Genomic DNA, 26,643 nt, shown 5'->3' with positions numbered 1-26,643 from the left:
ACCCAAACCATCGGGGAATATCCCGGGAGAGGATGGAGGGACATCGGGGATAGCCCCAACAATCGGGGAATGTCCCAGGGAGGGATGGAAAGACACTGGGGAATATCCTGGGGAGGGATGGAGGGACACTGGGGACAACCCCAGCCATCCACCCTGTGCATCCCTGGAGCAGTGTCCAAACACTCCTGGAGCTCTGGCAGCCTCGGGCTGTGCCCGTTCCCTGGGCAGCCTGGGCAGCTCATCCTCTGGGACACAGGGCAGAGTGCAAGGGCCTCGTGGCCATGCCCCAGCCAGGCTCATCCCTGTTGGAGGCATTTTGGGAGCTGGCAGGAGCACAGCTGCTCCAGGTCACTGGTGAAGGGCCCTGTCCTACTTCATTGTCCATTCAGCTAAAAGTGCTGCTTTTGCGTAATTTGCAGAAAAACAACCCCAGTCAAGTTCCTCATGCTCAAAGTATCTGCCCCAGTTTGGGCTTAACCTTGTCACCTGGAGAACTTTGTACACCGGGAAAGAAAAGGAAGAAAACCCTGGAAAATGGCTTGTATGTTTAATCACATAACATCCCACAAACACCCGTGTGGTTCGGTCAGTTCTCCTGAAATCTGCCTGAAGAAATGTGCTGCCTGCAAGGTCCTGTCTGCCCCAGCTCTGGCCAAGTCCTTAAACCACAGTGAGGGGTTAGAAAAGCCCTCCAAGACCATCGAGTCCCAGATGTGCCCAGTCCTCACTTTGTCACCAGCCCAGAGCACTGAGTGCCACGTCCAGGTGACACCTGCAGGGATGGGGACTCCAAACCTCCCTGGGCAGCCCCTTCCAAAGCCTGCCCACCATTTCCATAAGAAATTCCTGCTGATGTCCAGCCTGAACCTCCCCTGGTGGGAGATGATCACAGCATCATGGGATATCCTGAGCTGGAAGGGACACCCCAAGGACCATTCAGTCCTGGTCCTGCACAGGACACCCCAACAATCCCAACCTGTGCCTGAGAGCAAAGTCGGTGCACTTCATGTCCCAGCGTTGAAGTGTGACATCAGCAGGAGCTGTCTCCACATCACAGCTGATCCCTCAACTCCCATCAGAAGAGAAAATAAAAAGAAAAGTGATCCAGACTGTTCCTTGCAGGCTGAGTGGGTGGATCTCCCACGGTGCCTCCCTACATGGCGTGCGTGTCCTCGCACACGGTCTCTATCACGGAGGACTTGTGGGTGCTCTCTGCTTCTGGGCTCTCCTCAGGGGCCTTCAGCTGCCTCCTGAAGTGGGAGAACACCCTCCTCAGGGAGGAGAAGAGCTCCTTGCTGCGCAGGGCGTAAATGATGGGGTTGACCATGGAGTTGAGCAGGCAGAGGGTGCTGCAGAAGGCGAACACCTTGCGCAGGCGGTCGCTCAGCCTGCCGAAGACGCTGTAGATCATCAGCACGAGCACGGGGGACCAGCAGAGCATCAGGACAGCCAGCACCATGGCCAGGGTCTTGGCCAGCATCACGTCCATCCTCATCCGGGTGTTTTGCTTCCCTGCCTGTGCCTGGTGCTTCTCCATGTAGGCCACGTGCTGGCGAGCCCTCCAGAGCACGTGGCCGTAGGCGTAGACGATGCAGCCCAGCAGCACCACGACGAAGCAGAGCCAGCCCGACAGGTAATTGTCATCCACAAAGGGGAACAGCTCGGAGCAGGAGGAATCCAGCACGCAGCAGTTCCAGCCCAGCAGGGGCAGGCAAGCAATGGTGGCACAGGTCAGCCAGAGCACTGCCAGGGCCGTCCAGGCTCTTTTCCTGGTCATCAGGAGCTTGTACTCCGAGGGCCGGCTGATGGAGATGTAGCGGTCCAGGGCTGTGAGCAGCAGGCTGCTGAGGGAGGCAGAGAAGGAGGTGTTCACCCCTCCCAGCTGCAGCAGGAACACCTCCTTGGAGAAACCAACCTCGTTGAACACGTGGAAGTTCACGAAGCTGCAGACAAAGATGATGCTGGCCAGGATGTCAGCCAGGGCCAGGCTGCCGATGAAGAGGTAGGAAGGCTTCTTCCTGAGGCCAGGGGATGAGAAAATCAGGTAGAGCACCAGGGAGTTCTCAAAGACACACATTGTCCCAAAGAGGCCACACAGGATGCCAATGCTTATCTTCTGTGCCTGCGTGCTGAGCACCATGAAGCACTCCATGGTGTTCCCACTGCACTTGGAGGCGTTGGCAGGTATCCTGCAGGAATCCATGGTGGTCACCTGGAGCTGGGAGCTCACAGAGAGCCCTCTGCTTCCTTCTGCACTTCTTCAGATGCTCTGAAAAAGGTGGAGGTGAAGAGGACTTAACAAGCAGACACTTCCCTCCCTTTAGAGGGAAGCAAGCAAAATGAAATCAGCCCACAGAGAGCTGCTTTCAGGTCCACAGCCCAAATGCTGGAACCAAGTTCCATGTTTTTCTCAGGCTTTGTCCCACTGGTTGTTTGGCTGAGACCCATTTCCCTCAGCCCAGGGGCACCCTGGCTGGACCACCTCGGTGGTACACCACAAGAGGGAAGCAGCAACGCTGACAATTGTACAAATCCTGAGCCAGCTCTTAGCACTCCTCCAGGAGTCACTGCTCAGGGCCCATGGAACAGGACCCCCCTTCCCAAAAGATTCCAGGATCCCTCATGCAGGCAGTGGGATCGTGAGTTCCCTCTGCTGGAGGACAGCACAGAGCTGACAGCGTTCCCTTTCCCCCAGAACAAACAAGTCACTGTCCCTCACTGCCTGGGCTCTCTTGTGAAAGAGGAAATGTCCCAAACATACGAGGCAGGCCAGGATGTGTGACAGCCACAGAGCAGGGGCAGGGCTGTGGGTTCCAGCCACCTGTGCCACTCCACCTGTGTGAAATTCAGCTGCTGCTGGAGGTGACACCAGCCAGCACTGCCCAGCAAACCTCTGTGCACGACATCTCAGCAGGGATGGGTTTAGAAAACATGGCTTTTATAGTGGCCTGGGGACTTCCTTCCTCACTGATCTCCCCCACACTCATCTCCCTTCCTGTGTTTCAGGAGTTGCAAAATGCCCCCAAAGACTCGAGAGGCTGCCCAGGAGGTGACAGAGAAGAGCCCCAGCCCCACATTTGACTCCTGCTGCCTTCAGGGCTGGGGCAGCAGTGGCTGCAGGGAGCTCAGTGCAGGTTTCAGGCCCAGCAGGGCAATCCTCACTGGGATTTCTTGGTGCTCCCGGCTGGAGGAGTCCTGGACTTTGGGCTGACGTGTGGCTGGGTGTTGCAGCAAGCTGCCCTCCTCTTACATCAGGCTCCTGCATGGGGTAACACCACAGGGGCAGGATGTTGCCCTCAGACCTCAGCGCTCTCGTTTCCTGCAGCCCTTCTCAGGAACACCTCGCAGGCAGCAGGAATTACCAACTGCTGTTATTAAACCTGACAACATCCCTCCCTCTGGAGAGAGATGGATTTAGCAGACAGATGGACTTCTCATACAGCAGGGCTCACCAGGGACCAACTGCCTCGAGTTTCCAAACCTCCCCAGCCAAAGCCCAGCATCCAAACCAAGACATTTCTTCATTAAGCAGCCTCCAGCATCACCTTGGCACCCATTACCTGCAGCCAGCATTCCCAGGACCATCATAAATCCTCAAACCTGCAGTTGTGCAATATCCAGCTAACATCCTTAGGAGCCTGGAAACCACTGAACACCAGGCAAGGGAGAAGGCAGCAAAATGCCATCCCTGATGTTATGCTGCTTACAATGTTAAAATAACTCCTGTGCTGCCTGTCCTGGCCCAGCTCTCTGCACTAAGCTGCAAAAACTCAGACAAGCCTCAGGTTCAAAGTCTGTGCTGGGCTCACAGCAATCAGCCAGCCCTGATCTTCCTTTCCCTGTTCTGTCTCAGGCTGAATGACAAGGACAGATCTCTGCTCCCCAGACCCTCCTTGCAGCTCCTGTGTCCATGAGGGCAGGACAGAGCTCCTCTGCACGAGCATGAAAACACAGGCAGTGCCAAGAGCTCCTCTCCTTGCACTGCCCGTCCCTCATTTTTTGGCTTTTTTGGCCACAAAGCTGCTTTTTCCTGCCCAGGGGACATTTTCCTCTTGTCAGGTGGGCCTCTAGATTTGTTTGACCTTGGCCTCTGCCCCCAGCCTGGCTTAGCTCCTGGGAAAAGTGCCAGCCCATATCTGGTTGCTGGGGCAGAGCTGACCTGCAGCATCCCCCATGGGGCAAATCCCACCTCCAGGGTGGAAACCCCCTTTCCAAGAGCAGCACCTCCACCTCCTGGGGAATTCCAGCCCCAGGCAAGCCCAGGGAGTCCCATGGGCTGACAGCTCAGCTCAACAAGAAAGAGCCAAGTGCCTTGTGGCCTCCTCCAGCTGCAGGGGCTGTGGCACAGAGGGGCTGGTTCCCTGGAAGTGCAGCTGCTCAGCCTGAGCTTCTGCACAGGATGAACTCTGTGATCCCAGCACGGCATCTCCTGCCAGCAGGAAGGCCCAGGGTAGGGAACATTTTGCCAAAATAAGGTGTCCTTGCAATGGGGAACCCCCCCAGCAACAAGAGAGAGCCCCAGCAAACAGCAGTGAATGGATGAGGAGTTATGAGGGACAGAACCCAGATAAGATACTTGGGAATGCAACAATTCCTGATCCAGCCCCAGTGACTGCAAAGTGAAACCTCCCCTCCCATCACTCTGCTTCCAGCCTGCTCACTCCAGCCTAAGAGCTCCAGCTGGCTTTGGGGGAAATTAAATTTCCAAATGCAGGAGCCCTTTTCCTCCTCAGCTCCTCGCTGTGGCTGATTCCAGTGCTCTGCAGCAGCACCATCCCTGCTCCACTTGGGATCCTTCTGCCTTCACAGAGCCAGCACAGCATCCTGCTGATTAAAAAGTTACCTACCACTTGCTTAGAAAATGTAAAATTCAATTTTCCTGCTGCAGTCAGCCAGTGCATTGTGCCTGCAGCACTCTGAAAGTGCTGCTCTTGAATATTTCATGTTCAGAATATCTGAGAGTTTTGAGCTTTACAATATAAGAAAATGTCTTAAATGATCACCTACTACAAACAAGTGTGGTGATTTATGCAAAAAGTTGTCACTAATGCTTGAAAATTTCACTTGCTGAAGAAGCAAAGTATCTTTTGCTTTAAAAACATTTGAGTTTATATGTGATTTTCTGGTTTAGTTGCAGAAGTTTTTTCATTATTTTGGAATTAGCTGTTTACCCTGGTTTGTCCTGACCACATGAAATGACACCAAGTGGAATTCCCTCCCTGATGTAACACCTGTCTGCCTCAAAGGTCACACTGAAGATTATTTGATTATTTATCAGCTCTGCCCATGTGTGACTGCCTGAGGGGACAGTGAAACCCAGGGGTGGGTGCAGAGCAGCTGCAAGTGCCAGTTTGGGTACAAAGCAGGGCAAACCTGCTCTCACTGCACCAAAACCATCATAAACACTGCACTCAGCATCACATCCCCATGAGACATGTGGAAATACAGAGAATCAGGGAATGCTTTGGGTTGGAAGGGACCTTAAAGCCCATCCAGTGCTATCCTTCCACTATCCCACGTTGCTTCAAACCCCGTCCAACCTACCTTGGGCACTGCCAGGGATCCAGGGGCAGCCACAGCTGCTCTGGGTACCCTGTGCCAGGGCCTGCCCACCCTCACAGGGAAGGATTTCTTGGAACCCAATCCCCCTTGTCCCATCACTCCAGTTCCAGCATTAAAAATTCCCAAAATCAGCTGTAAAGAGTTAACCCACACTCTGCTATGAAGCACTTACCTTTCATCTTCTCCTTAAGAAAGGATCCATCCTAAAAACCAATTTCCCACCCTCTGTTACACATTGCCTTGCAGTTTACCCCAAAGAGCTGACAGAGAATGCCAGGAATCTCCCGGTGCAGCAGAACCTCCCCAGCCTGCCCTGAGCATGGCAGCACCCGGGGCTCTCAGGGGTGATGTGTTCCAGTGTGAAAAAAGGGCCCAGGGCTGCAGGATGCTGTGGGTCAGCAAACACAAAGCACTCACCTCCCCACAGACGCTCGGGGGCTTCCCATGGCTCTGGCTCTCAGGGCAGCTGCTGCAGCTGCGGGCAGCGCTGCTTCCCTCTCCTCTCACGGCACTTCTGGTTTCATCTGGGTTTGCTGAACCATTCTGGTTTATTCCCCTGGGTTGGGAATCCAGCAGTGTGAATCCTTCCTCTGCTTCCTCGCTCTCTGTCACATTCTTTCGCAGAATGTGTGTCGGGTTTTCTTCCCTTCCTCCCTTCTCCTCTGGGTGTTGTGTTCTGCTGCCTGCTCGTGCCACATCTACAACCACCCAAACCCTCTGGCTCGCTGAAATTGTCCTCCCAGTCCCTCTCATTTCTCCATGTAGCTGCAGAGTTTGAGGCAAGAGACATTCAGGTTCTCCTCCTGATTTCTCTGGGAACATGGAAGAGTATGGGGAGGAAAGAAGCAAGGAGGCAGATGTGGAAAAATCTGGATGTACCTGGTTGTGTGCAGGTCTAAGGGCAAGCTCAGAAATCTGCTGTCTGTGCCTGCAGCTCCATGAGCAGCACAAATCTCACCTGTGCCACTGAATTTCTCCGTACACTCATGCCAGAGGAACGAGGTGATTTTCTCTCTTCAAGTGGAAGGAAAATGCCTTAAGGTCTTCAGCTACAGCATCCCTGTGGTCAGAGGGGCTGCAGAGGCTGTGGTCGCTGCTGTACCTGCTCCCATCCGTCCTTCCTCCAGTGACCACTTCCCCCTCGGCTGGGCAGCAGCTGCCTGGCTGAGATGATGCCTTTGGAAAGCAGGGACAGCTTTCCCTGCGGGGTGACACCAGGGACAGTGTCACCGCGGCAGGGGGGACAGGCAGGCTGGCCCCAGATCCCAAAGGAACTGGCCACATTGGAGTTGGATGTAACACACAGGCTGCAGTGGGGAGCCCTGGAAGCGAAGCAAAGATGTGATCCTCAGCCCTTGGATGCTCCTTACCTCGCCCTGCCACCCACAGGGCCACCCCACAGCCCCATCCCAGCACCAGCACCTCGGTTCTGCAGCTGGGAACTCAACTTTCCCTCCTGCCGGGATCCCGGTACCCTCATTCGGTGGCATCACGAGCGGTCACACCCCATCCTCTCCAAGTCCCGCTTTGCCTCCTGCCCCTTGCGCTCAGGGCTTTGGCAGCAGCCGCCGGAGCTCGGCGGTGCTCGGCTGCCCTCTCCAGGGGAAAGCCTGAGGAGGAGGCAGAGCCAGGAGCTCAGCGCTTCCTCCTGGCCCCCGGCCGGGAAAAGGGGGGTCCCTGGCTCTGCAGGGACTGCCCGACCCTTCCGGGCTGGGAGAGCATCTGGACACCACTAACGATGAGCGGCATCACGGTGGTGTGAGCACAGGAGATGATGGGTTCTCAGCTCTGTCTCAAACAATAATTCTTCCATTTCTGTTTCCAGGAACTGAGAAATTTGCAGGAGCAGGTACAAGATTGTAAAGAGCAGGAGAAAAACAGAAAGATTCTTTATGCTGGTCCTGAGTTCCAACAGCAGCATCCAACCCCAAATTATTCCCTGCTCAGACACAGCTTCCCATCCAGCAGCATCCTATGAAATACAGACACAAGTTTCCTCTGTCTGCAGGGAGAACTGTTGTGTCACAGGAATGTGTGTTACAGGAAAGAAATATAATTATGGCAGCACAGTTAGAAGCTTTTAATTTGACTCTGATTTATAGCAAAAATTGTCCTGCCATACTAAAGGAAAAACCATGAGAGCTGACTCCTGCAATGTAAAGGATTTTTGCTGGAATAACCCTGCTTTGGGAACACCCCACACCAGGGGTGAAGCAATGCTGAGGAAAGGGACTGGTATTGTTCAGGAGTGGTGTTCTGCCTCCAGAGCAGAGTGAAGAGCCCTGGGGCTGTGCTGGGACACTCAGACACCAGCCCCTGCTGGAAGGGTGTCTGTGCTGTGCGGGCACAGGGACTGCTCCTCTTCCTCTGACTCTTGTGTTTGCTGGCTGAATTTGGAAACGGGGTGGTGCAGAAGGGGCTGAGGGTCGGGCACTGCTCACCTTGACAAGGTGTGACTCAGAGAGCCACGGTGAGTGACTCTTTACTGCACTCATAGAGAAAATACTCAGAAAACACCCCAGCTGTACTGCTGTGTCCAGCACAGCTCCTGAGCAAACAGGGCTTGGCTGAGGGATTCTCCTGTGCCCTGGCCTGCGGCACAAACACCTCTCTGCTGCCCTTGTGGAGGGAAGGGTTCAGGTAGAACTGTTTTCCTGCTGCTAGGACGTGAACCAGGCATATTGATTTACAGATTTCCACGGGCTGAAGGTTCCTGCAGGGCCCTGTGACTCAGAGCCACTGTGGGTTTGAACGCGGAGCTGTTGAGGCAGAAAACAGGGTGTGACTCGGCAGTCGTGCCTGGGTGTGTTTGTTCTCCAGAGTGGGAAAAGCTGTCAGCTGGGACAAAGCCGCTTCAAACCCCCCAGGCTCGGGGTCTGGCTAAGTGCTGTGTCGGTGTCTGGTGTGGTTTTACTCCTGGTGCTGCCTGCTGGGTGCTGTGCACACTCACACACACCAGTGCAGTGCTGGATGTGATCTCACACTCACGAGCTCCAGCAGTGCACAGGAGGGAACTTGTGTTCTGGAGCTGATCTAACTCAGGTGCTGGTGGACACCAACTGAATTCATGTCTAAAGCTAATATCAATATACTTACAAGGAGATTTAAGTGATAAAAATGTGTGGTTTTATCACATTGTTTGGGCTCTTGAGCCTCTTCTCTGTTTACCCTGCACAGGTTCAAATGTCTGCTCAGTTCCTGTAGCTCACTGCTGTGAATATCCTGAGCTTTACTTAATGAACACGGGTCCTCTGCCAGGCAGAATAAAGGATACTCTAAACATTACTGTACACCCGGTGCTTTCATACAGGTTTTAAAGAAAACACAAACTCGCACATTTCCCTCATGAGGAAACTTAGATTAACAATCTGGTTAATGTTTGGCTCAGGTGGAAATGTCTAAGGAGTTTCAAGTGTGTCACGGGGCTCTTGGAGCCACACAAAGTAAACATCTTGCGTTTACTGAAAGTCACCCACTGCCGGAAACTCGTCACTGTGAAATAAAACTGGGGCAATGGTTCACTGTTGATTTAACACATGAGTCATCCGTGCTGCAGACTTCCTGCAGCATCCAGGCTCAGCAGCTCCACTGAAACACTCGGGCAGGAGCGTGTGTGTGCTGAGATCCAGCTCAGCCACAGCTGGGAGCATCTTAATTTGGGGCTAATGAAGCTCGGGAGGCTTTGTCTTCACTGGGACCTGCTGGTTGTGGCAGTGCCAGCACAGATGGAGCTGCTTCCCTGGGCTGGATTAATGTTTGCTCTGAGAGGGAGTGGAGGTGCTGAGTGAAAAATAAAGGTGGCTGGGGAAAGCTCTGAGGTGCTGTCACCGTGGCAGCAGAAGCGTGGTGGGGAGCTGAGCAGGATCTGGGGAACACAGCTCCCTGGGAACACGAGGGAAGCTGGGATTTATTGCAGCCATCTTTGGAGTACCTGGAGGAAGTGGAATAATCCAGACAGAAAGCTGCTGTCCCTGCTGTGTGCAGGTCACGAGAGGGTGCAGTGCAGGTCACTGAGTGTGTCCCACGTGGCACAGCAGGGTGGGTTTGGGAGCTCTGTGTGTGAGGGCTCTGCCTCTGGGGCTGCAGCACATCAGGGTGAGCACAGCACCATCCTGGGGGCAGATAAAATATCCCAGTCTGCCGTGAGTAACTGAGGGTGACGCAGTGTCACATGCTGAGGAGTCACAAATGTCACATCGAGACCTCTGAAAAGGAGGAGGGTTTAAAACTCAGCATTTGAAGGAGTGAAGTAGCTGCTGTTGAAGGAATCTCGGGTGGTGATGATAAAGGGCTGAGACAGAACCTCAGGATTCAGTCTGTGCTGTGTCTTCAGGCTGCAGCAGGAACTCGAGTGCTTCTGTCTGTTGTGGTTTCCACAGGTCTGGGAACATCTCCCTTCCTTCCACTCCAGGGAGGAAACAGCCAGGGTTCTTCAGCTGAAGAGTGAAACACAGAATTTTGCAAGCTGGACTTTGTGGTGTTTGGGGTATTTGTCCTTTTGGTTTAAAAAATACCCCCGTGTTCTTGCTTGGCCTCCAAATGACTCGATTTGTTTCAGTGGAACAGTTCCTGCACAAACACAGGAATGGCTTATCACTGACACTCCCTGCTCCCCCAGGCTCAGTGTGTCAGCCTGACCCCAAAACCAGCTCTGGAAGACAAGATGTTTCTTTAATTATCTCAAAGATAGCGAGGACAAACAGCCAGACCTTGTGTCATCCTTGTTCTGAACTGAAAAGTACACGCTGTTGTGCTGCCCAGACAAGAGCAGAACATTTGCAGCCTGCAAAATGCTGTTTCCTAATCCCACTGACACGGCCTGGCCTGAGAACATCCACACGCTGGGGTGAGATTGTGTTTTAGCAGAAATAAACACGCCAGAGATAGAAACAAAGCAAAATTCTGCAGATGTGCATTGTAGGAGAGTTGTTAATTAATGAGTGGAATTTCCAGGCTTACAGCAGATATTGTTGTCTTCCATCTAAAGACAAAAAAAGCTGCTACAAGGACCTCAGCCATTACTTTGTGCCAAGAAATCCAAAGCAAAGGGAGGAAAACAAATTAATTTCAGCTGGCTTTGTGCTAACATAAAATAAAGAATAGGAACAAAGGTCTGGGCTTGGGTATGTCAACATATCTTGTGTATTAAAATATATGCTGGCTTTTTAAACAACTGCACGATAAATACAAACTTCTATTTAGAGTCTTTACCTTGACTTGGGTTGGGTCACAGCCCTGTAACATCAGATCAGTAAGGAAACAGTTTTGTTTTGGGGATAAAGCAGGAATTTTTCCCTTCTGTAACTAAAAATGCAGGGTCACTCAATGAAACCAGGGTCTTCAAAATAAAAACTCTGAATGCTCATTTGTTGTTTTAAAGTACTGCCCTGACTTGGTGGGGCTGGAACTGGACTAGTTTTTTTCCATTTTCTTTGAAACTTCCTTTTTTCAGCCTTTAATGTGGTGCACAGTGCTAGACTGGCCTCTCAGGGGTGGCCAGGGAACACTCATGTGCAAATTTCTTATGTACACCTAATTTTTAATCATCCTACACATGGCAAAGGCCAAACCTTGTGGGTTTTTTCTTCAAAATGATCCTTTGAGGCAAAATAATGTGAATATAAACACAAACTGCAGTCACTGCCGGGGTCTCTGCATACCCACAGCGCTGTTTTAAACCTGGGGAATATCTTCCCTGTCTTTTGAGCTGAAACACCCCTCTACGTCGCTTTCAATACTTTAAATTTAAACATTAAATAGTGTAACTAAATGCAGGCTGGGGAATGGGTACAACAAACCCGAGACCGTCCATTTGGCAGCAGAACGCTGCGGCCACCTCCGGGGGGTGGATTTTACTCTTTGTTCGCTGAATCCCTTCTCTCGACGCCCCTCGCTCGCACAGCCGGGTGTTTTGTGCTTTTCTCCTTTTTTTTTTTTTTTGTTAATTATTTCACCTCTTTGAAGCCCCCAGCGGCAGCTGGCGGGGGCGTTCCCCACGATGTTTGTTGTGCTAATCCGCGGGCGGGGCGCGGCTGGCAGCGTGTCCGGGGGGTTGTGGCGAGGGGCCGGGGGTGCGGCGGGCGGTGCCCGGCGGCGGGGCCGGCCCGGGCGGGACAAAGAGCGGCGGCCGCTCCCGCGCTGCCCTTCGTGAGGGGATTCAAATGGCGGCCCCGCCCGGCGCCGCTCTGCCCCGCGCCCGCCTGGCAACAGGCGGGGCTTGGCTCCCATTGGCGGAGCGCGAGAGCGCCGCGCTCCCATTGGCTGCGGCCGCGCGGCCCCGCGGAGGGGGGAGGCAGGAGAAGGTGTTAAACGGCGCAGGACGCGGCCGCCATTTTGTGAGGGAGAGTGCGGGGCAGTGCGGAGCGGGCTCTGGGGGCGGGGGTCGGACGGTGACGGCGGAGCAGCGCGGGGTCGGTTCCCGGAGGGCCGTGTGTGTGTGTGTCCGTGCTTGTGGGCGAGCGGAGCGGACAGAAGTCGGTAAGGGCGGAGCGGTGCGGGAAGGGCCGGGCGCGGCCGCCGCCATGTTGTGCTCCGTTGTTGGGGAAGGGGGACGGGGGATCCCGGCTGCCCTCAGCTGTCGGGGAGAGAAGGGAGAAAGTTCGGAGGCGACGAAGCTCCGGTCAGCGGGAGCAGAGGGCAGCAGGGCCGGGGCCGGTGACGTTATCTCGGCTAATGGTTTCAGTCCAAACAGGCGGAAGCTGGAAGTGGAGATGGGCGGCTCCGCTGGAGCTCTGGGAGGGATGGGCAGGGGGCTGCTGCGGCTGGAGAGTGACAGGGGCTGAACGGACTCGAGCGCGTCAAGATTAAAATCTCAGAGATCCCAGGAAAAGACAAGCCATGAGCAAACCAGGAAGTTAGTGTAAGAGTTATTAAGGAATTACTTGGCTAACGAAGGGTAAAGAAAGAGCTGACAGATGACAAATGGAGCTCTGTGATGGCTGGGGAAGGGTTTGGGCACTGTAGGCAGTTCCTGTATTGGTCCCCGTTCCCAAAGTATTTTCCATTGTACTTTACTTTTTCCTTACTGAAACAAAAGGGACAAAGTCCTTGATTGTTAAAATGCTTTATAAGACAAAGCATGAGCAAAATGTTACTTGGGATATGCTAAGTGTGGTGGTGAACTTTATGTGAGTAGAGAAGGACAAAGCTGTGTCTTTTTGGGTGGGGTTTTGGGGTTTTGTTTGTAGTATGTTGTTGTCTTTAACATAGAAACAGACACAGCAGACTCTGAATTATTTCCGCTTGTCCTTCTTTCCACCCCAAAATGAAAGTTGTTTCCATAATCTGAATTGAAATTTCTTTTTCGTTTCTGTAGCAGGACTTCTCCCTTGGAGCTTCTGTGCCGAGAATCCGATGTTGGGCTCGGCTCCCTGGCTGAAGACAGCACATCAGCCCATGAAAACTTCTATTCCCAGCCAAAGGAAGGAGTCCAGCACAAGGCAGCACCTCTTCTTTCAGGCTTGGAAGCAAGAAAGGGGGCAAGAGTTGGAGAGTGTGGAATCGGAGAAGACCACTGAGAGGTAACTGGAGGTGGGAGAGGGGAAATAAATACTGCAGGAGAGCCAGCAGGGAAGTGCTGAGTGTGCTGTGCTGGAGTCTGGGCATGGGCTTTGGGAATTACATGAAATCTGCTCCACGTGAGGCACTCTCCAGTTCATTTTGAGTTTATCAGAGCAATTCTTACACTTACCAGGAAGTCTGGGCAGTGGCTTTATCAGTACAAACTTTGCCCAATCTTTAGGTGCTACCAGGCTGAATTTAAATGTCTCCAGCACTCAATAATATTGACAGATTAAATCTGACTCTGCTTTTTCTGAGAAAGGTTTTGTCAGTGCCATTCCTCCTGTTAGACCTTTTCTCAGGACAGAGGTGGTATATTTAGAGTGAGTTTTGTTTAGGTTGATTTTTGTCCCTTTGCTTGAAATTTAAACATTCTCTGAAATACTTTCTTAAAAAAAAAAAGAGTAATAAAGACTTATCCTGACTCCTTTTGTTTTTAGGTGACATTTAAGTTGAAGATGGGCGGTGGAGAAAGATACAACATTCCCGTTCCCCAGTCTAGAAACACCACCAAGAACCATCAGCAACTTAAAAACAGGCAGAAGAGCAAAGACCCCAACTCTCAGATGAAAACCTACGTGAAGAAGGAAAGAGGCCACGGCTGCAGCTCCTCTCCTGGTGCATGGCAGGCCATGCAGAAAGGGGGGAAGAACAACGTTCACTTCCCCAAGAACCCCAACTGGAACCCTGCTCTGTCCAATCACAACCTGTTGTTCACCCCTCAGAGCAACCAGAACTATGCTGGAGCCAAGTTCAGCGAGCCACCCTCCCCAAGTGTTCTGCCTAAGCCACCAAGCCACTGGGTACCTGTTTCTTTTAAACCTTCTGATAAGGAAATAATGACATTTCAGCTCAAAACCTTACTGAAAGTCCAGGCCTGAGGTGTAACTTGTGTGATTTTCAGAAGCGATTTCGACTGTCAGGGTTTCAGATTTGAGCATTGCTATTCCAAACTCCAGGTGTGCCAGGACCAGGTGTTCTTGCTGCATGTAGTTAGTCACTTGGAGAGGGGTGAAAGTTTACATTCCCCTCATCTTTTACCTCAAAAGTTCAGTGCTGTGTTCACCTCACTGTGAAATAGATATTTTCTTGTAAATCAATCAAATCCTGAGCAGTCACCATTTACTGTATTTTAAGAATGGGACTGTGTGCCAAAATTGGAATTGTGGCTTTGAATTGTTAGAAAACCACCTTTTACCTAACTTAATGCAGCATGAACTGAAAACAAAAACGCACTGAAAACTTTAGTCAGGTTATTTGCTGCTTTTCAGGCTGGTGTGAGATTTGCTGAGCACTCTGCAGAGCAGAAACCTCCACCTGGGCACACGGGGAGGCACAGCTGATTCCCTCCCTGCCCTGTGAGCTTTAGTGGCACTCCTGCAGAGGTGGGTGAGCGTTTCAAGCCCAGACTCCCAGCTGGAATGTTCTGGAAGAACTCCTCGGGCAGACCCAGCTGTGCTTCCCAGGAATCTCCACGAGTGCCAGCTAAAGACCTTGCATTGCCAGGTGACTGCCAAAAAAGCTCCCCCAAATGCTTTGTGTGCCCACGGCACTGAGGAATTCTAAACCACATTTTTGTATCAGTTTTTATAAAAAAAAAAAGGTGGAGTAGTTCCTTAGTTTGGTCTTAAATTGGTTCCCCTGTAACAATGAATAGTTTGGGGCAGGTGTTAGATGTTCTCACAGGGAAGACAGAGCCATGTAAATACATGTAAAACATTGTAGCATATGTAAATTTCTGCTGGGCTTTCCTGCACAGAAGTATTTTTAGTACAAAACTGCTGAATGTAAGATGACCATGTTGAGTACGTGGCCTGGTTTAAAAAAATGATATTTTGTTTAAAAAAAAAATTAACAAAAAAAAAAGACATTTGTGGCTGTGCCCTTGCACTTCACATGCAATGAATATGCACATTGTATTTGGTTCTAATCTCATTTTTTGAAGTAAAATCAGTGCAAAAAATGCTTATTTAGATTTTTTTTAATTAAAGAAAAAAAAAATTAAAAAAAAAAAGCTGCTGGAGTTTCAGATCTGAGATCCTCCTGTTGTGAATGTGTAGGAGAGGAGTGTGTTCAGTGATGAAAAAACACTGAAACGTTCCAAATCAAGTGTTTCACAAGAGCTGCAAATGCCTGGGTTCAGGTGCTTGGTAAATTGAAGGACTGTAATCATTCTGTTTCTGAAATGCATCAATGCTCTGTAAAACAACATTTTGTCCCAGTCCTTGCTCAAACCCCTGGGCAGAGGGACACCAGGAGCAGCCAGGCTGCTTTCAAAAGACAAGGATTACAAAAAAAAAAAAGTGCTTTAATTTGAACAGGCCTTTTGCAGATTGTGAAATGTTTGGAGGTGTCTTTCTGTACATTCCAAATGCAGTGGCAGCTGAGCTGAATGTTTACAAAATTATTGCTCTAAATCACATGGAATTGGCAGTCTCTAAACTTGTGTTGTGACCTGGACCTTCACCAGAGTCTGTATCCCAGTTAATTACCTATTCTCCACTTCAAATTGTCAAGTACTGATGATGTTTGTACAAATTGGAAACAAAACATTTAAATAAACTTTTTTTTTTTTTACCCCCTAAAAGTATCTCTGTTTTCAGATGGAAATGGAAAAGTGGGATGACCTCCTTTTGGCAGTTCCCTTCTCGAGGGAGGTTTCTTTAACTGCAGCCTTCTCCTTCATGCCTTTCCAGTGGTTGGGGAACACAGGGCTGGAGAATTAACACTAATTAATGTTCCTGACAAGACCAAAAGCTTGGGGCTCCGTCTCCCACACACTACAGCTGGATTAATTAAGTCAGAAGGTGCTCTCGAGTTATAGTCAAAACTTGTACATTTTATTCCCAATTCACAGGGTTATTTGCACAGATGGAACACAAAACTCAGGAAGAAAGGATGGGGGTGAATAAAAACATCAGCATCTCCGATCAAACACACTACAGGGTACAGAGTCTTCCCTTCCTACAATAGTCTCAGCAGCAAGAGCATCTTTAGACAAATATTATAGCAATGGGCTACAGACTTTTTTAAGCAAGTTACAAGATAAATGGAGAAAACCAGCAATTCTTAATGGGCGATCATGGCCTAGAAATGTGTCAGTTTTATCCCTCTGTAGGTCAGAACGTTCATCTGCCCCGTCCCTGGCACGGCCCCAGCAGCAGTGCCCCTCTCTGAGCACAGCCCAGCTGGCACCAGACTCAGCAGGCAGCAAAAAAAGCTCTGGCCAAGCAGAGAGCTCCAAACAACATTAAAACCAAAAGATTCCACTTTGAGTAAAACCATGATACTGTACATTAAACATCTTGATAAGACATAGAAAGGATAACATTGAGCTTTCAGAGACCAGTCTATCAGAGTCCCTAATTAAACACCCAGCTACTTAAGCACTAAATTGAAGATTTTTAATTACCAGTTGGGTGCATGGACTTTAGGTGAAAAAGAAGTTCCAATAGAGCCTTCTATGACTGCTGACACCAATCGATTCGCTGCAGATATTTTGGAGCACAGCCATTAATTTCAGCAGAGGTTTGTTTTTACACACTACTTCAGTTCTACAAATTTTGCAGGAATGACAAAATCTAGATTTACCACAGAAAAACGTAATTCCCACCGTTCTTGAGACTCCAAAAGAAAGAGATCTAGACATGATCTTTTGTAGCCTGCAAAGTTCTTGCATTCCAGCTGTGCATAACCTGCAGGAAGCTTGCACAAGACAGGCTCCTGCTTTTTTTAGGGCAGGACTGGGATACCTGCATCAAGGAAGGGAGATGTTATCTAGATGGGCTGTGGCTTGATTTGCATGAATGCATAAACATTCCCTGCCCTTTTGGCCACATCCTGCTAACTCGTCCCCAACTGAAAGGCCCACAGAACAGCTTCTTCACAATTTTTCCATGGGAGCAAGAACTAGGACAACATCTTTATTCATGCACTCTTGAAACATCGTGGGTTTGTGTTCGGCTTTTCTGGCTTGTTCATATACACAAGTCAAGTCAAAGTTTAGTCCTACCTCTGGGAGAGAAAGAAAGAACCATCAGAACTGGCAGACACTACATTATACTTGCAATGATCTGGCTTTTCAAACAAAAATTAAACGGTGCTATACATAAATGCTGAGGCACACAATATAAGGACATGCTGACACAACAGTTATGGAACAGTTACTGTTACTCTGCCTGGACAGGAGATTTCTCCTCCCTCCTCCCACCCTTCCAGCTCCAATTCCAAGCACAGCAACCCCTGCAGGCCTGGCAGACACGGCCACGCTCTCCCCAGCACTCAGTCACCCCTCTCAAGCAGCAGTTAGTCATGAAGACTATATTTATATATATAAATAAAGCTGAAAAGAGTGGGGGTCTCTGCTGCTAGGAGCAGAATTAATCACAGCTCGACTCATAAAGGATGACAGTGGGTTTATGAAAGCAATTCTGTGCTTTACAGAGGATTTTTGTCTTTCAGGGCAGAACCTTCTGCTGGGCACACACCAGTGCCAGGAGGCAGCTCCATCCCTGCTGCCAGCTCCCACAGAACCACTGCTGGCACCAGTTTGGTTATGGCAATTATAAATTGTTATGGTGATACTGTAATTTTGCTTCTGTATGAACCTTCAGTCATTGCTTTTAAGTAGTTTCATAACCTGGCTAATAATATCTGAATTATAACCTATGGAGCAAGTCCATCCAGCAATAATGAAAGTTAATGGCAAAGAAAATTCAATATGTTAGAGTACAACTTATGCTTAGTGTTCTCAGTTTGTCTTGTACCCCTTCAAAAATGTGAAGTGACATTTATTCAGACACTAAATGAAAAATTCCTGCCTTTACTGAAATACCATAGTAAGGATTTTACTCCATAAGGGATGCATAGCTCTACTCCTAACCATGCTCTGGAGTCAAATTCTAATGCTACAATAATTCCAGTGGATCAGTATTTCCTTCATTTTTTTATTACAGCATGTTTGCTAAATTTACAGCAAGCAGAAAATAAGCTGGGTCTTTAGTTATTTTGATCAAAACATCGATGTTTTAAAGGTAGTACACAATATTTGTTAAAAAGAACATATAAAAATACCTTTTTAGAAGCCTCTATAAGAAAGGAAATACAAAGTTTAATCCCACAACTTTCCTCTGCTAGAGCTGCACGCTACTGCTACAGTTTTTAAATAGACTTTTTGCTGTTTTTAAACTATACATCCAGGAAAGTCTACAAAATTAAAGGAACGTGCATATAAATGATTGCATAGCAGAACATGAACATTAACTGCAAACAGTAAAGAAAAAGTTAGAAATACTATTAAATGTACAAAGGTTCTAGGATAACTCCTAAGCACGTTCCACTGCCGGGATCCCAAAGCCATCTTTAAAGGCCCTGCTGGAACACTAAACCCAAACCCTAAAACATTTCTCTGAAAAGGAACTTTTGGAAATCAACGTCTTTATATGCTTCAGACATCAGACAGTGAGGAACACTTAAGTGTTTGATGGTGGCTTTTGAAAGTAAGTAGAAAAAAAAAAAAATGCCAAAAGCCATTTCCATAACAAAGGAACTTGCCTTCTAGAGAAATACTGGTAAGAGTACACACTGGGTTTGTTATTTTTCACGTTCAATTTTCTAAATATACTGTATTAGTGATAAACTACATAACTAGAGATGCAGCTCTTGTTCATATCCAACTTCAAACATTTGTTCTGAAGGAAAATGAAATCTTGTAACCAAACCACTATGCATTCTGAGGAAGGAGTGATTCAGACTTGCTTGACCAACTGCTTTTTTGCTGTGTAAAAAGCAAGCAAGCCTGGTAACCCAGGGAGATGGCTACAGTTTGATACCTATGAATACACCAACTAACCACAGGAGTCATTGGCATAAAAGTTTAGTTCTTATATACTGTACACACACAACTCGAAACGATCTACTTGTATCTAACAGCAGCAAAACTAAGCAACTTTATGGTTAACTGCTCACTAAAATTGAGAATAGATACAAAAAACTGCATAAAATGTACACACAACCTAATATTTAGTTGCTCTGCCGTTTGCTGAAATCTGAATTTAGGTTTTCCATTGCAAGGTGGGTTTTCCCCTCACATTCAGCAGCAGCAGCCAGGGCAGAGGCAGTGAAGCCTCCATCCCGAGGGGTCACAACACTGCACAGGCTCTGAGCAGCTCCAAGAGCAGCTCTCTGCCCATGGCGTGCATGCAAGGTTAGTACCATCTCTCCAGACAGCAGGCTAAAGAGAAATCTCCCCCATCTCCCTCCACAGAGCTCCACGTGCCACCCTGCTGGTGCTGGTGGGCACGGAGAACACTGAAACCTGCCCTGGAGCCATGGAAACAAACTGCCAGGCTGATTTCCCAGCAGCCAGTGTTGCACTACAGCTGTCCAGTTTTCCTTTTCCTCACAAAGTTTACAGAGTTGAAGAACCAGTTAAACAGCTGGTTTAACTGCCCAGCACAAACTGGTACCAATTTCTCTATGGGTGTGACATTTGTAAAAGGACAATGTTGCAAGTTACGATCAACCAAGTCATCACCAAATATCTAAGCATTAAAAATGCAAATCTTTACAAAAATATACATAGAGACACCACAACCAAATCAGTAGCTGCCCATGACATTTAACCAAGTGGACAAACTCTCTCCCTCTCTCTCTCTGTGGCTTCTCAACACTGTTTTAATTTCAACCATTGTCGGCTACAGGGAAAACTGACAAAGAAAATATTTTTTAGCACTGTTGCAACATCATATTCCTGATAATTTAAGTAAACTGAACTGTGTGTAAATGAATCTTACATGCCTAAACCAACATGGATACACTGTTAGTGGCCACTGGACTTGGGACTAGTCCAAGACCTCGATCTGGATTTTGACCTAGATCTAGAATGTGATCTTGACTGTGATTTGGATCTAGCTGGTTCTTTTTTTCTCGACTCCTTCTCATATCTTGAGCTGGACTTATAGTGTGTTTTAGAATCTGTTTTAGAGGTGCCTCTAGATTTGGTGTGAGATGCAGACCTAGACCGTGATTTAGCCTTCATTTCTTTCTTGGGCTGTGACTTGGATCGTGATCTTGAATTGGACTTAGATCTTGAAAAAGATCGATTGCGGTGTTTGAACCTATCAGAATAAAGGGGAGAGAGGAGATTTGAATGTAAAAACACTATTCTCACACATCTAGTACATTAAAAATTGTTTACCGTTTTTGCAGGAGAAACTTTTTTTTTTAAACCTATAGTTAAAGGAATACAGTGATCTAGCTTGCAATTGAAAGGGTGTAAAAAGTGGTTTTTTACCTATCATTGTCCGAATGGCTTCTGCTACGACGAGGTCTTCCAGTAGGTCTACTGCTAAAAAGGTACATCAGAAAAAGTAAACGGTGACAGATACCTACGTAAGCGTACAAACACTTCACACATTCTACTTTCAAGCTGTGCATTTGCTTTTAGTTATTCTCCAAAGCAGCACAGAACCCTTTCATTCACTATTCCTGACCAGACGCAGCATGCAAGGTACGCAACTCCCAGCGGTTACTCCCACGACAGAAAAAAAAAGATTATTGCAAACTGAAACAATTAAACAGTCGGCGTGGTGTGTCTGTGCCGTGCAGCTGAGGCCAGCCCCACACACTACACTTACTTTCTGGGACTGTAGGATCTTCTATAGCTGTAATCAAAGGAGCGACTCCTGGACCGCCTGCGCTCGTAGCTGCGACTCCTGGACCGCCTGTATCTGTCATAGTCATCGTAACGAGAAGAACTGTACAGGTTTCTCCCTTCCTTGGCTTTCATTTGGTTTGGTGCTGTAAAAATAGCAATATTGCAGGTGAAGATGATGCCCTCCTTTTTCCCCTCAAGGTTTAAGCCATGTATTTGGTGTTGAGCAGAAAGGGTCATTTGTGATTTGATGTTTATGAAGGGACAGGGAGAGGCTGCTCTGTGCCATTTGTTTTGTGCTGCTTGAGCCACTGGACACACATTAATGCAGCCTTGGGCGCACTGTAAATCTAGAAAGCAAAACAAACAAAAAAAACCCCTCAAAACCAGTCAGAAAGGACTAATGCTCCATAAAACCAGAACACAGAGCTGGCCAAGGTGATTTCAGGCCAGCTGGAAACTGGTACAGCAGGTCAGAGCCATGACTGACACATTCTGACATTCCTGAATTTACCCAGTAGTGAAAGCTAATTAAACACTTTCTCCTGACTGCACAGCACCATCATCACACCTGATCCACAGCTGTCTTTAATGATTAAAGGCCCAGCTTATCCAAAGGCTTTGGTGGATGCCACACAAAGGGAAGTCTGATTCCAAAAGGAACCCCCAGTGAAACAATTCACTTTCACTCTGCAGCTTAGTTATTAAAGTAATTAACAATGAATGAACCTATTAGTCTTCCACTGTATTTCCTCTAAGCAGCACAGCTATCCTTCCTTTGTATCAAATTCAAGCCCAAAGACCATGCTCTAAGTATTTTAAGCACACTGTAACAAACATCCTCTGTACTAAACTGCTTCAAATTTTAAATTTTTAGTGCTGCTTACAGTACACTAAGGTGGATTCAGTTAATTTTGCCCAGAAACTCGTTAGAAACCCCAATGTTTATACACAGGGCAGAAAGTTGTCCTTTGGAGTGTAGAATTTCCCTTGACTCCATTAGAGTTAATTGTGAGGACCTGAGGGAGAACTGGACAGTTGTTTCTCTGAGAGCTGTGACTAAAGACCTTCAAGGTCTTTTTATTCCCAGGCATCACATGAGTATTAGAGTCCTGGTTTAGACCAACAGGGCTGGGCCAGGTTTTACAAATCTGTATGTCCCTGCAACACAAACAACAGATTTAAAACATCTACATTCTCTTTACACTTATCTGTTCAGAAAATACAAGTTCTGCTCCACCTTGAATTGGGATAACTTGAAACTGACTTCTATCCTGAAGCCAAATGAAAATGAAGACATCACCTCAATCCTACAGAGCTGCACGGAAAGCTCCAAAGAATGACTGTGTGGTGACTGCTGCACTTAGTTATCCATTTGTAATTAAACGAGTCATTAACAGTTAGGGGATGACAGGCAGGGCATCCATGTGCTATGTACACACAATAAGAACACATCACCACAAGGAGCAGCACGTGCAGGGTGCTAAACCCAGGTGAGATAAATCCAGCACTTACTCTTGCGGTCCCCCTGTGCAAACTGGATTTCTATTTGCCGACCACAAATCCACTTTCGATCCAAGTTGTGGAGAGCATCTTCTGCATCACGGACATCTTCAAATGTGGCCAGTGTTAAGGTTCTTGGCAATTTGAGCAGTTTAACACATTTGGTATTTAAAATAAAAATTTGCAAGTTATTTTCTCATTTTACAGCCACGTTTTAAGTCTTTTTTGTCATGCTACTCTACACACTAGTGTTTTTTTAAATTAACCACCAGCTATCTGAGAACTCCTGTTATAAAATTAAAATCTTGTAATATGACCATGAATTTATCCATCAGCAAGCACTTGCTATGTGATACTCTTAATTTTTTTTCTTCTCCCACTTGTACTTATGCAAAGAAAACAAAGGTATCCTTTCAAAACACACTTGTTAATGGTCATTTAGTTCTCTCCACTACATTGAGGTTATTAAAATTAAGCCCTAGTTCTTAAGTTATGTTGGGCATACCAACAGTAAATATTAACTTTGGAATTGGAATAAAGCTCTCCTTTTTGTTTTAAACAACTGATTTTATGTTTAAGTGATGTCAGGTCACAGCCCTGTGTGCAGAGTGTCCCCAGTGTGAGAGAGAGCAGACACTGGGAGCCCTGCACTGCCACCCAGGGCCGAGGTACAGTGACAGACATTTGTTTAATGCTGGAATTTACACCCCTAATTCCAGCTCCTGGGACCCAGAACAATGAGCTGCCTTTCCCCTCCAGGCCGCTCATTCCTCAGCAGGAGAGAAACTTCCATTTCATTCAGACCACAGTTACAGTAGCACTCCCAAGAGAAATATTACAGGTTTTGTCAATGGACTAAACCAGAATAATTCATCAAATTACTGCTTACATGACAGACAGAAGAAAAACTGTTATTCTGTAGGATACATCAGGTATGACTCCTTTAATCTTGGCCACCATTCAACTTCATCTTGACCTTTAACTCTTTAAGTGCTTGTCAGAAGGACTTGTCATGAGATGCTTGGCCAAAAATGACAGATGGCTTTATCTTTAACTTTGAAAAACAACCTTTTCCCCCTTTTGTAGATAAAGCGAAGCTTTGTCTCCCATTATGGCTTGTCCTTCTTCCAGCTTTTCTTTATTTTTTCTTTTCCCAAACTCTCCCTTCTCTTCAAGCCTGATCCTTAAGAGGTCTTTGGCTTGTCTACTTGCCTTAATTGTTGAACTCTACTCTAAAGGTTCTTTCATGCTTTCTCTTTGGGGTCGCCATTACTGTACAGCTTTACATTCTGAGGCAACAACAGAGGACAGCAAATTAGGGGACAATATTAAAGAAAGAAGTTCACCTCATTTTTTACACAATCTGATTTTGATCAAGTGATTCCAGTTTCAATTTGTTAAATTAACAATGAATAGCAGCCACATTTTGCTAAGCACAACTTTACTTACACACCAGTAATAAAAACGTGCTAGACAATTTTGAGTCAGTGATAAATTTTCATTTAAATCATATAATATTAATTTCAGTGACATAAGCAAGCTTTTGTATTACTGGACTTAAGTTTTGCAAAAAAAGGCAAAGAACAATTGAGAGAAGTTAATCTTCAAAAATAACGAAACACCACGACATAATTAAGACACTTATTAATACAACACAAAAGTAAACCGCTTTTTCATTTAGATTGGTTACCTCTTACACAAACTTGAATTTCAAACTCCAACACCCCTCACTAATGAGCCATCTGAAGAAAGGATATTGAACATAGGCAAATCCTCGGGGACGGCGGGTGTAGAAGTCGAGAGGAACGTAAACATCAACTATGGGCCCGTAGCGACCGAACTCCCGGCGCAAGTCCTCGGACCTGCAACACCAAACACCTGCTATGGCTCTGGCACCCACCAAGAGGAACCAAACAGGCAAAAAATCAAATTTACAGTTCACATAGCACCCCTGGTTTGTGGAAGCACTTGGTGGGGGAGGAAAGTAGCGTTTCTGGGGGGAAAAGGGTTTGGGCAGGTCCCTGCTGGCAGCACACGGAGCTGTTCTGGAACTCGGGATGCTCAAGTACACCCTGGCAGTCTGAAACCAGCCTTCAGCACGGCCCCAAAGTACAAATGTACGCTGAGAAGTGATGCAGAGCAGTTCATCCAACGCAGAAAGTGAAAGAAAGGATTGTTAAATTATCATCATTATTATTATTATTATTCAAGTACCTCGACAGTGATTTTGCAACACACAAACATCAATTACGAGATCCAAATAAACATTCTGAGACCAAACCAGTCACCCAAACTCATTTCCATAGAATAATCAATACTCACAACCACATCAAACAGAACGGATCTCAGCGAGCAGCCACTCATGCCCTCGGGATAGTTTTTCCAAAGAGTTGGCTTTAGAGAGCTGAGACAGAACTGCTCAGCTGCAGCCAGCCCTGCAACAACAGCCCCTCCTCAGCAGAGGCTTCTTATTCACACCAGCTCCTCACATTTCATTTGAGGACAAAAACCTGCATGGGATTGATGCAGTACCATATTTAGGTATGTGAGAGTTAGGTGTGTGAGAGTTACTACTGGTTTTTAATATTATTTCCTTTCTCTTGCACCAGTTGGGAAATAAATCTCCACAGGCAGTGCTGGCAGAAGGGAACACAATGAAACCACCTCCAAGAACTCTGTGCTTAAGGTGAATCCTCAGCAGGACCCACGTTACTGTAAAGAATTTGGAAGTAATCATCCTCAGCTGTTCTTAAAGTAAAATAAACTACTGGAAAACTGAACAAATTCATGGGAAAAAAGTAAAAATGTTAATTTCATTCCATTGCATCCTGTCCACAGGATGATGTGTGAATGTTCCCCAGATGATAACAAACACCAAAGGTGGTTTTGGTCACCAAAGTGCCCAGGTGAAATGAGGAAAGCCAGCAGCTCACTGAAAGCATACGAGGAATAAATAAGAACCTGTGCAAGACTCTGTTTTTGTTGTTCCAATTCCCTACGAGAAGTTCTCTCACCGCACACGTTTAGTCCTTAGGGGCTCTTATAACGCAGACCAAGCATTGCTTCCCTCGATTTCGGAGCAGAGAGACCCCGGCACACACCAACCACGGCAGAACACTCCACCTGCACCGCCGGCAGCTCCCACGCTAACGGCACCGGCCGCGCCGGGAATTTCGGGCACAAACGCTCAATTTCCACCCATCCAGCAGCAACGCTGCATTTCCAGAGGAGCATCCCGAAGCGCGGCGGCTGCCCAGCATCGCCCCGCTGGGCGCGCTCCGAGGCGGCCGCGGGCAGTTTCACTTTGCCGCGGCCCAGCTTTGTTCCGCCTGGACGCTGTTTGGAAACGAACCCGCGTGGAGGGGCGGGCGGCGAGCAGCACCGCGGGGAAAATGGCAGGCAGGGCAGGGCGAAGGGAGAAGCGGAGGGCGGGAGCGCGGCGGGCTCGCCCCCGATCCCCGGCGGCGGGGGGACCCCCGCGCGCGCGGCCTAGCCAGCCCGCCACAGCCCGCGCGAGCCCCCGCTCCGCCCCCACTCACCGGGTGTCGTCGGCCACGTTCCGCACGAAGAGCGAGGTGTTGGGGGGCCGCAGGTAGCGGGACATGTCGGCGGCGCTGGGAGGGCGGCAGGAGGAGAGGAGAGGAGGGAAGGAAGGAAGGAGGGAGGGAAGGAGCGAGCGCGGCCCGGGCGCGGCGGGAGCGGCTGAGGCGACCCTGGGGGAGCTGCACCGCCCGCCCGCGCGCCGCCTCTCGCGAGACTTCCCAGGGGCGCGCGCGGGGGGGGGGGGGGGGAGGCGGGGGCTTCCGGCGAGAGCGAAACGCGGCGCCAAAACCCTGCCGGCCTTCGGCGGCGCGCATGCGCCCCGGCGCCGCGCGGGAGCTCGCGGGCCCGCCGGCGCGCGCCGCGCATGCGCAATGCTAACCCCGCGCGCTTCCCGCTGGCGGGGCCTCGCTTTTCCCGCCGAAAGGGAGGGAAGGGGGAGCGCGCGCGGGGCAAGATGGCGGCCGCGCCCCCGCCGTGAGGGGAGAGCGCGGCCCGGCCCTGTGCGGCCGCCTCGCAGCGCCGTGGCTGCCTCCCGTGCAGCCCACCCACACGGCCCCGGGCTGCAACGCCCTTCCTGAGGCTCAAGGGATCGCTGTGCCCTGGCCTTGCTGTTGCAAAATGCGGAGTATGTGTCAAGAAAAGATGTTCTTGGGTTTTGACGTTTTTAGGCTTTCAAGCCTGATCAGCAAGAAGGGAGGTGTAACCCCTGAAGCGGCAGCCAGCGGGCTCTGAGTGTGTTGGAATAACAGATTGGTAGAACTGCCTTATTGAGTTTTAAGGCTAGACATGCTTTGATGAGCTCAGACCTAGGGGGAGGTTAA

The 26,643-nt window shown here is 48.7% G+C and overlaps 3 protein-coding genes across 16 annotated transcripts; 1 reads left to right on the top strand and 2 right to left on the bottom strand.

The window, feature by feature from the left end:
- Nucleotides 1-528: 528 nt before the first annotated feature.
- CNR2 (cannabinoid receptor 2) lies at nucleotides 529-11,648 on the bottom strand. Of its 6 annotated transcripts, none has more exons than XM_064398581.1 (3): nucleotides 11,517-11,648; nucleotides 5,980-9,998; nucleotides 529-2,269 (listed from the first exon to the last, which is right to left on the bottom strand). In XM_064398581.1, exon 3 carries the CDS (start codon nucleotides 2,201-2,203, stop codon nucleotides 1,154-1,156), a length of 1,050 nt encoding a protein of 349 aa, XP_064254651.1. In that variant the 5' UTR covers nucleotides 2,204-2,269; nucleotides 5,980-9,998; nucleotides 11,517-11,648; the 3' UTR covers nucleotides 529-1,153. The 6 variants fall into 6 exon arrangements, with proteins under 6 accessions (XP_064254651.1, XP_064254653.1, XP_064254650.1 ...); XM_064398583.1 differs by lacking the exon at nucleotides 11,517-11,648 and having other exon boundaries at nucleotides 5,980-6,374; nucleotides 6,521-11,507; XM_064398580.1 differs by lacking the exon at nucleotides 11,517-11,648 and having other exon boundaries at nucleotides 5,980-6,884; nucleotides 6,985-11,507.
- A 249-nt stretch (nucleotides 11,649-11,897) lies between these two features.
- PNRC2 (proline rich nuclear receptor coactivator 2) lies at nucleotides 11,898-15,136 on the top strand. 3 transcript variants are annotated; one of them, XM_064398597.1, is made up of 3 exons: nucleotides 11,898-12,039; nucleotides 12,878-13,082; nucleotides 13,563-15,136. In XM_064398597.1, the coding sequence occupies exon 3, from the start codon at nucleotides 13,581-13,583 to the stop codon at nucleotides 14,001-14,003; it is 423 nt and encodes a 140-aa protein (XP_064254667.1). In that variant the 5' UTR covers nucleotides 11,898-12,039; nucleotides 12,878-13,082; nucleotides 13,563-13,580; the 3' UTR covers nucleotides 14,004-15,136. The 3 variants fall into 3 exon arrangements, with proteins under 3 accessions (XP_064254667.1, XP_064254669.1, XP_064254668.1); XM_064398599.1 differs by having other exon boundaries at nucleotides 11,904-12,039; nucleotides 12,881-13,082; XM_064398598.1 differs by lacking the exon at nucleotides 11,898-12,039 and adding an exon at nucleotides 12,277-12,421.
- An 804-nt stretch (nucleotides 15,137-15,940) lies between these two features.
- SRSF10 (serine and arginine rich splicing factor 10) lies at nucleotides 15,941-26,041 on the bottom strand. 7 transcript variants are annotated; one of them, XM_064398593.1, is made up of 7 exons: nucleotides 25,819-26,038; nucleotides 24,037-24,141; nucleotides 22,292-22,395; nucleotides 20,760-20,922; nucleotides 20,417-20,470; nucleotides 20,139-20,240; nucleotides 15,941-17,136 (listed from the first exon to the last, which is right to left on the bottom strand). In XM_064398593.1, the coding sequence occupies exons 1-7, from the start codon at nucleotides 25,881-25,883 to the stop codon at nucleotides 17,118-17,120; spliced, it is 612 nt and encodes a 203-aa protein (XP_064254663.1). In that variant the 5' UTR covers nucleotides 25,884-26,038; the 3' UTR covers nucleotides 15,941-17,117. The 7 variants fall into 7 exon arrangements, with proteins under 7 accessions (XP_064254663.1, XP_064254665.1, XP_064254664.1 ...); XM_064398595.1 differs by lacking the exon at nucleotides 20,139-20,240 and having other exon boundaries at nucleotides 20,417-20,467; nucleotides 25,819-26,036; XM_064398594.1 differs by lacking the exon at nucleotides 20,139-20,240 and having other exon boundaries at nucleotides 25,819-26,035.
- Between the last annotated feature and the right edge of the window lie 602 nt (nucleotides 26,042-26,643).

This window comes from Passer domesticus, chromosome 24, assembly GCF_036417665.1.
Source record: "Passer domesticus isolate bPasDom1 chromosome 24, bPasDom1.hap1, whole genome shotgun sequence".
Classification (NCBI taxonomy): domain Eukaryota; kingdom Metazoa; phylum Chordata; class Aves; order Passeriformes; family Passeridae; genus Passer; species Passer domesticus.
The sequence above is the reverse complement of the archived record's forward strand: the minus strand, read 5'-3'. Positions and strand labels throughout refer to the sequence as shown.

What these genes read in the sequence shown, in the direction of transcription:
- PNRC2 (XM_064398597.1), top strand. Translation starts at nt 13,581, where the DNA reads ATGGGCGGTGGAGAAAGATACAACATTCCCGTTCCCCAGTCTAGAAAC.
- SRSF10 (XM_064398589.1), bottom strand. Translation starts at nt 25,883, where the DNA reads ATGTCCCGCTACCTGCGGCCCCCCAACACCTCGCTCTTCGTGCGGAAC. An exon ending in CGAGGATTTGCCTATGTTCA is followed by an intron (nt 22,396 to 24,036) that starts ATATCCTTTCTT and finishes AACACTGGCCAC; the next exon opens with ATTTGAAGATGTCCGTGATG. An exon ending in AGATCCTACAGTCCCAGAAA is followed by an intron (nt 20,471 to 20,759) that starts GTAAGTGTAGTG and finishes GTACCTTTTTAG; the next exon opens with CAGTAGACCTACTGGAAGAC.
- CNR2 (XM_064398581.1), bottom strand. Translation starts at nt 2,203, where the DNA reads ATGGATTCCTGCAGGATACCTGCCAACGCCTCCAAGTGCAGTGGGAAC.